This window comes from Beta vulgaris, chromosome 4 (genome assembly GCF_026745355.1).
Source record: "Beta vulgaris subsp. vulgaris cultivar EL10 chromosome 4, EL10.2, whole genome shotgun sequence".
Taxonomy (NCBI): domain Eukaryota; kingdom Viridiplantae; phylum Streptophyta; class Magnoliopsida; order Caryophyllales; family Amaranthaceae; genus Beta; species Beta vulgaris.
Genome location: NC_079205.1, coordinates 44,750,851 through 44,759,590, shown reverse-complemented (window position 1 = coordinate 44,759,590; position 8,740 = coordinate 44,750,851). Strand labels below are relative to the sequence as shown.

Below are 8,740 nucleotides of genomic sequence, written 5' to 3'. Positions count from 1 at the left end.
ATTTAGTACCTATTTTGATGTAAAAACTTTTGGCCTATCCTTCTTATGTTCTTCATGAAATGTGACTAAGTGCCAAGTTTCTCCTAATGGTGAATGAGATGAGAAGCAGATCAGTTGATGCTCAATGTGCTGTCTTTGAAAATTAGTTTTGTTAGTTTAATTGTTTTGAATGATGTATGATGTACATATTGAATGGCCTTTTCAATTGATTTAATTTGATCATTGGTTGTAGTGAGGATTTACGTTAGTGTGACCAATTATTGTCAAATTTCTGGATCCGCCACTGGATGTAGGTTAAATTTTGCATTATAACTCCATATCAAACCACACCACTAACTCTAACTTTAAAACTCGCAACTCCAATACGCTCGCCTACAAAGAAAATAAAAAAACAAGGGGAGAAACGAGATATAGAAAATATAAAATAATAAATAATAGAAACTAATTATGAAAGTTAAATTAAAAGATCTAAAATTAATAAAATAAAGAAAATAAATAAATTATGAAATTAAGAGATAAAAACTGGTAAATAACAATAATTAAACAAATAAGCTAAAAAATATATAAAGAAGAAATAAAGGCTAAAATAAACGAAAATAAACTATAAAAACTATCTAAAAACTACTCGTAAAAGTGATATAAATGTCACTTATCAATTAACATTTACAATCGGTAAATAACTATATTAAAGTCACTGGCAAAGAATATCAGATTAACGATCAAATTTTTCAATAACGGTATTAAACAGTTATAATTTTATAAATCGGTCACCTTCAATAAAAAGGTGTAACGTCTCCAAAAAAAACCTTATAATTTATATCACTATAAAAATAATTTCAAATTATAAAAATATGTCCATTCGTATTTTCAGCTACTTAAAATTGTTAACGCACATACATATACGACTTTACATGAACAAGACAGTTTGACCCTCTTTAGCTGATCGGGAAATGAGATTCCCATATTGGATTTTTTGAAACGCTATATTACAGATCTAGTAATGCGTTCCAACATGTTTGATCGTTCTATTTATGTACAGTGTAAACCTATCTACTAATTCTCTTTATGTGTCCACTTGTAGAGAATATTAAGACTTTGATTTCTTTTTTTTTTTTTTTTTTGGACAAGTTTCTACTGCGTGACTGCGTATTTGATTTTCTTGTCAACTATTGTCTGCTAGCTACAAAATATAGAAAGTATATGTAATAGCTAATGTAAATCTGTAACGAATATTGGAGGATTTCAAATGCATACATACATGTTCAAGCTACATTCAAGTGGATAATAAAATTTGCAATCTATAATTACATAGTACTTAGCTTGGTCAAGTGATAAGATTTATATCCTCACTAGAGTCTAGAGTCACTATGGGGGTGTCTAATGGGATTCCCTTACCATCCTCTCCAACCAAAACAGTTGGGGCCAAATTCCGAAGAAAGCAAAAAACCGTTGCTTGAAAAAATTATTATTCTTACTATTATTATTATTATTTTTTAATTTTTTTAGAGGTTATTATTATTATTATTCAATTCACTATAATTTAGTTCAGTTTAATTTAGCTCAATAGAGTATAGCTTTATTATGATGTTAAGAAACCTATGAATATACCTATATAAGGAAAGATAATCTTTGCAAAATACTTCTTTTTGCCCACGTGCTAAGAATAACCAACGAGGATAACTTCTTTGACCACGTGAAAGTCCTAAGTCAATTATATTCACTTTCCTCATAATGTTTTGCCACCACTTATTGACGTTAAACTTGTTTTTTTTCCTCTTACAAATTTCTATATATTATCGTACACATTTCCCTTGCTTGAATCACTAAGTTGATGAGTAGCAGGCAAGCAGCAGGTAGCAAGCTAAAACAAAAATGGCTATAATGGCATATTTTTTCACATTTATTTTGGTGAATGGATTATTACTATCACATAGTACTAGTAATACTGCTGAGGCCGCAAGATTTAATGCTTTGGCTTCAAATGGAACCGGTTTTCCCCAGAATAATCCGCAGGTAATCTCACACGGAGCGCCAGCACGACCTCAACCTCGACCTCCACCAGCCCCGAGCGCAAGTAGGCCCCCAAGTACTGTTCAAAATTGTCACCAACCACTCTCGTATGTGCTTGGTCAAATTCTAGAGCTTTCCATCAAATGCAAATACATCCCGAAATACTCTTAATATGCATGCCCATTCTTAAAATAAACAAAACTTAAGGTCTAGGACATCATGGATCTCTAATTTCATTAGGGTAAACATGTACACTTGTGTATAATATTCAATCTTAATTTTAATTTTTTACGGTAAATTGTAGAAATTATAGTTTGGGTGAAATTCAATAAATTGGTAAGTTAGTGGTGGCTTGACAAGTAAAAAAAGCTGAGTTTGACTTGTTTGACCATGTAAATGAATGTTTGTACGGCATGACTATACATGTTTACATGTCTGATTTTCTCGTAAACGGTTGCTAGCTACCAATTAATATTGCATTGATAGATAATATATAAATCATCAATACTTAACCGCCATCTATTTGTACTTCATCCGTTTCTTTTTACTTGTTACACTTCTCATTTCACGGACTCCTAGGCAATTTTTGGAGAAGAGAGAGGTAGAGAGTAAAAAGAAAAAGGACCTATGTGGGAGGAGAGAGATAGAGAGAGTTTATTGCCCAAAAAAGAAGTGTAGCAAGTAATGTGAAACTTCTCATAATGGAAAGTGTAGCGAGTAAAAAGAAACGGAGGAAGTATTATACAGAGTGTACGCAAAATATAATTGAGACTTTAGGTGGCAGCAAAAGAAATTCTACCCCCGTCTTTTTAATCTACACACTTTCTTTTTCGTATCCTTCCTTTTTAATAGTTACATTGTTTTATTAAGAGAATAGCCACACTGTTACCTTATTCATGTAAGATAAATGCTCAGTCACTATTGCCCACCTTTTGTCCCCCCATGTTGTCCTAACCAAATAAATTAACCCACTTAAATTTTTATCTATTATCATATTTTTTCTATTTTTTTGTATATGTTCTTTCAGATTTATTCTCAATTTAGTTCAGTTACTCTCTTCAGTTCAATTCAGTTTAGTTTAATCAAATTCACTTAAATTTCTTTGATTGCAAAAGATCGGGACCTTAATCTCCAAATTTATAATTCCTCTTCTCTCTCTTCTACTTTTTCACTTTATCCTTGGTTCTAGTAAAAATCAACCCGTGTAAAGTTAATAGGAAACGCATACTAAGGCATATTTTGCTAATCACGTTTAATTTGGTGAATGAATTATTGCTTGATAGAGTAGTGGCTGGTTGGCTGCAAGAATTTTACTACCTCGAAATTCATCCTCTCCAAAACCAGATTCCCATAATAATTCAAACACCCTTCTCCTACGGGCCTACGGCGCCTATGTAGCCGTCACACCAATACCCTCACCATAATTGCTACCAACGTACATAGTCCATCTATATGTATGATATATCCATATCCATCTCCAATTCCGTCTTCTTCGGAAGAAAATTCCCAAAATAATGTCGTGTACCCTCCTATGGCGCTAGTGTAGTTGTCACACCAATTCTCTCTCCACAAAACTTGGAAACTTACCTAGGCTATCTATATATGTTGTGTATGTCTATATATATAAGTTTTCATGATGATAAACAATATTATATTCTATAATGTGTATGGTTGTAACAGTAGTCCAAGAATGATTATCAAGATTCGAAGTTAAAGAAAGGATGAAGACTTTGAAGAAGTTAAAGTTCAAAATATTGTTACAAGTTTAGTTACAATTAAGCAAGTGTAACATATTAGAACTTGGTGACATATTTTGTGCCAAAAAATAGAAATGTGAACTTAGGATGATTAGAGTTAAGGAAATAGATAATCAGGTTAATTTCATATATCTATATTAAAAGGAAATAATAATTCGAAATTTAAGATTATTGATTTCATATTGAGTTACGATTTAGATTTCGTGAAAACACAAATGGGAGAATTACGAGCGAATAACACTGTTTTCGGCACAGTGCTATAACAGATTTTTTGTGAAAAGCGATTAGATTTTTATACTCAATTCAACCCCCCCCCCCCTCTTGAGTGTCACCTTGTACTCCAACAAGTGGTATAAGAGAGCAGGCTATTCTCGGAAGATTGTTCTCTAGAGAATAGAAATAATGAATATGCAAGATGACTCTCGAGACAGACACTCCAAGTGTCCGATTTTCAATGAAAAGGACTACGGATGGTGGAAGGCAAGGATGAGGATCTACATTCAAGGATCATACTATGAATGCTGGAAAGTCATAAGGAAAGGACCGATCCCAATCCAAGCCAAATATGATGAAGGAAAATTGCTCGACAAAGATGAAGACAAATATGGCTCACTCGACTATGCAAAGACTGGGAAAAACTACAAGGCAATGAGTATTCTCCAATTCAGAATCGAACCTGATGAATACTCAAGAATCTCGGCTTGCAATACTGCAAAAGAAATATGGGACACTCTGGAGTTGGCCCACGAAGGTATCAATGAGGTAAAACGGTAGATTTGCTTGTCCAATAATATGAATTGTTTACTATGAATAAGGATGAATCTATTAAAAAGATGTTCACTCATCACTAATGAATTATGTTCTCTAGAAAAAACCTACTATTTTGGACATCTTGTAAGAAAAGTGTTAAGAAGTTTAACAAATTGATGGCTTCCTAAAATAACTGCTATCCAAGAGGCTAAAGATTTGACTAAACTCTCATTAGAAGAACTAATTGGCTCATTAATGACTCATGAACTGGTCTTAGATTCCGAAACTAATGACCCAAAAAATAAAGGTCTAGCCTTGAAAATTGAATTGAAAATTGAAGATAGTGATAGTGATGATGATGTTGCGCTTCTCACTAGACACTAGTGGAAAAAAGCAGTAGGGCTGCGCTGAAAATGGCATGTAGGGCCGCGCTTTTTGAGGGCAGCCCTTTCAATCGCAGCCCTTCAGTATTCCAGTAGGGCTGCACTAGAAAGGCGCAGCCCTTCTAAGCTAGAAGGGCTGCGCCTTCTCCACAAGCGCAGCCCTTCTAACTTTAGAAGGGCAGCCCTTCTAAGAAGAAGGGCTGCGCTAGTGAAGAACTAGCGCAGCCCTTCTTGTTAGAAGGGCTGCGCCAGTTTAAACTAGCGCAACCCTTCACTATATATATATATATTTTTTTTTTGGGTGCACACAGCCTGCACATACACAGCAGCACAGCAGCACAGCAGCACCCACACACCAGCCCCACCCCCACCCAAAACCTCCATTGGACAAAAAAAAAAGCAAATTGCAATACGATAATATATGACGAGAAAGGTAATAATAACTTCAAATTATATTAATAATGTAAAAAGTGTACATAGGATGATAGAAACTAGCTACATTGTTGGAGCAAATCTCATCCTATGCAATCATCGTAATGTGGGACGCCAACTTATCCCGAACTTCGTCAATTTCTTCTTTGGTGAAGTTCCTCAAACGTGGTATGGAATAGCATAAACCTTGCAAAACAACCAAGGAATTAACATATACAAAAAGTCAATCATTTTACCGTAGTCGTTAGTACTTCTAAAAATGACATATCTTCCCGAAATGGAATCAAAATCAAATGCAAGCCTAAAAGTCTACACACTAGTTATAATATATCTCATATAATCATGTTCAAAGAAATTTGAGGTTAAATCACTTAAATATACTTTTGGGAGCGAAAAGGCCAAAAATAGGCCGGAAATGGCCTTTTTCGTTCCCGAAATGCAACCAACAACAAATTAAAGCCTAAGAATCTACATACTAGTTATAATTATGCTCATATAATCATGTTCAAAGAGAATTTGGGGTTAAATCACTTCATAATACATTTTGGGAGCGAAAAGGCCAAAATAGGCCAAAATAGGCCGGAAATGGCCTTTTCGTTCCCGAAATGCAACCAACATAAATTAAAGCCTAAGAATCTACATACTAGTTATAATATGCCTCATATAATCATGTTCAAAGAGAATTTGAGGTTAAATCACTTCATAAGTACATTTTGGGAGCGAAAAAGCCAAAATAGGCCGGAAATGGCCTTTTCGTTCCCGAAATGCAACCAACAAAAATTAAAGCCTAAGAATCTACATACTAGTTATATATGCCTCATATAATCATGTTCAAAGAGAATTTGAGGTTAAATCACTTCATAAGTACATTTTGGGAGCGAAAAGGCCAAAATAGGCCGGAAATGGCCTTTTCGTTCCCGAAATGCAACCAACAACAAATTAAAGCCTTAAGAATACTACATACTAGTTATAATATGCCTCATATAATCATGTTCAAAGAGAATTTGAGGTTAAATCACTTCATAATACATTTTGGGAGCGAAAAGGCCAAAATAGGCCAAAATAGGCCGGAAATTGGCCTTTTCGTTCCCAAATGCAACCAACAACAAATTAAAGCCTAAGAATCTACATACTAGTTATAATATGCCTCATATAATCATGTTCAAAGAGAATTTGAGGTTAAATCACTCATAACTACATTTTGGGAGCGAAAAGGCAAAATAGGCCGGAAATACAACAAACAACAATTGGAAACCTAAAAGTTACATACCTTTCGAAGATCAACAACATCTTTGCAATAGTTGACGATATCGAGCATGAACCTCATGACGTAATACCCACACGCAAGTCCACCTTCTTGTACCGGACACTAAAATTCACCAAAGATGCAATAAATGACATGTTATATGTGTATTATGTGTTTGTATAAAAGGATGCAAAAAATATTCATGTTACCTCGACTAAATACCAAACAGGAGCTTTTCCTTGTCGAAGTCCAGATGAAGTAATCTTCTTCATCACACTACATCAATACACATTATTATAAGATTAGATGTACATTTAATATTTAATAAGCTAAGTGTGATATAGTTTCATTAGGCTACCTATTTAACAATGATTTGACTAGTAAGGACCGTATTGTTCCTTTACGCAAAGAATCAAAGTGGTAGACTTCGTTACTTGACACACATATTGCAATGAGTGTCCAATGGTTCCTACAACAATAAAAATAATGTTATTGTTATCGTAGAACAACTAATAGGTCAATTTAATTAATTAAAAAGTCAGTTTAAGAAGCATACGATTCAATGTAAGGAAGAAGAACGATCTTATATCCAAGACGAGAACATGCGTTCAAAGAATCCTTGAGATATACTTTCACCTCTTTTTCGTTTTGTACGCAACTGTCATCTCGTACAAAGCTTGGACATAACCAACCAAAGATTGGCTGACTAGATCGCCTCACATCATTGTATAATAGCCTGAGAATTCATATTGATAAAAATAAAACTTACTTATTATGGAAGTTATTATTAGTTGGATTGAATACTACTTAATTAATAAAGTATTACCTCATGAATGTTTGTATCATGGAAACATTCAACTCTTCCCCAAGTAAGAATTCTTTAATATCATCCTTAGAAATGAAGGTCGATGTTTCCATCAATGTAGTGGAATTGGTGGCGACAACTTAATCTCAATCATTGCTTCATCGCTGCATCGCTAATGCACTCATGTAGCCAGAAGCACGGTTTAGTAAGGCGTTGCACCACCTCCATATCCGTAATGAGTGGATACTTTGCGAGAATTCGTTCCCACTTGGGCACGTCGGCCTCCCTGAGGTGAAGCTACCTTCTTTCCCTTCCTGTCGGCCTTCCCCGAACCCTAGTAATTAGTTAAATTAAAAGATATTACTGACAATCATATATAGGAACTATAAAAGAAAACTATGTATATAACTTATGTTAGAGATTGTACCTGATCTAATAACCGCACCAATGCACGCGGTCATAGAATATAACTGCCAATGGAATCAGACAATAACTGTAGACCAACTGCTGCATTCGGCAGCGGAAGAGGAAATGCTTCGAAACCGGCACAATGTCTTAACGCTGACCACATAGTGAATATCAGCTACTGGCTGGTTGTGCAATAGTGGCCGGTCCCTAGGGGGCTGTACAGATCCATAAGCCACGATAATGAATCTACCATGACCATCTCCTTGATTACATAGCTCACATGGTGTCTCTTCCTTTAAAAAAAAACTCTATTCAAGGTTAGTCTATGAAACAACATATTTAAGAACAATAGTTGTGATATTAAAAATTACCGTTAACTCCGGTTGTGGACGAGGTGCGTAGGAACAGGCTGCGTAGGAACAGGCTGCATAGGAACATTGCCCTGCGTGAAAGCACCAAAAGTCGGTAAGCCCATCTGCGCCAAAATGGCGTTGAAATTCTGAGTCATCTCCGCTCTGAGCTCCTCCCGAAGTTCGGCTTTCATAGCCTCCACATCTATGGAAGGTGATGAATTGACACTGGAGGTAGTGGATCTGGACGTAGAGGTGTATTGATCACCATACACCTTTCTCACCCCGAGGCGGACACCTCCTACGCCCCTCACACGTCCATACTGGTCCCGTCCTAGAGTCTCGTGTAAGGCATCAACTTGTCCTCTAGGAGTGAACTCACCAGCTGCCTCCTTTTCCTTCAAGCCAATCTGCATAAATGATAAGAGAGAAATACTCGTGAGCGCAGAAGTTATATTATTATGTAAACCTTATCAATAACTTATAATATGTACTTACAATGGCATTAGCTATCTGTTTTGTTCCGGGATCAGGTATGATCTCTGTCCCTTTGCATCAACCCCATGCATGGAACACCACCAATCGAGCACTCTATCTGG

At 35.5% G+C, this 8,740-nt stretch overlaps 1 protein-coding gene across 1 annotated transcript; it reads right to left on the bottom strand.

The window, feature by feature from the left end:
* Positions 1–6,564: 6,564 nt before the first annotated feature.
* Positions 6,565–7,481, bottom strand: LOC130590989 (uncharacterized). Its single transcript, XM_057393775.1, has 5 exons — positions 7,405–7,481; positions 7,135–7,314; positions 6,937–7,047; positions 6,788–6,854; positions 6,565–6,701 (listed from the first exon to the last, which is right to left on the bottom strand). Exons 1-5 carry the CDS (start codon positions 7,422–7,424, stop codon positions 6,588–6,590), a joined length of 492 nt encoding a protein of 163 aa, XP_057249758.1. The 5' UTR covers positions 7,425–7,481; the 3' UTR covers positions 6,565–6,587.
* Between the last annotated feature and the right edge of the window lie 1,259 nt (positions 7,482–8,740).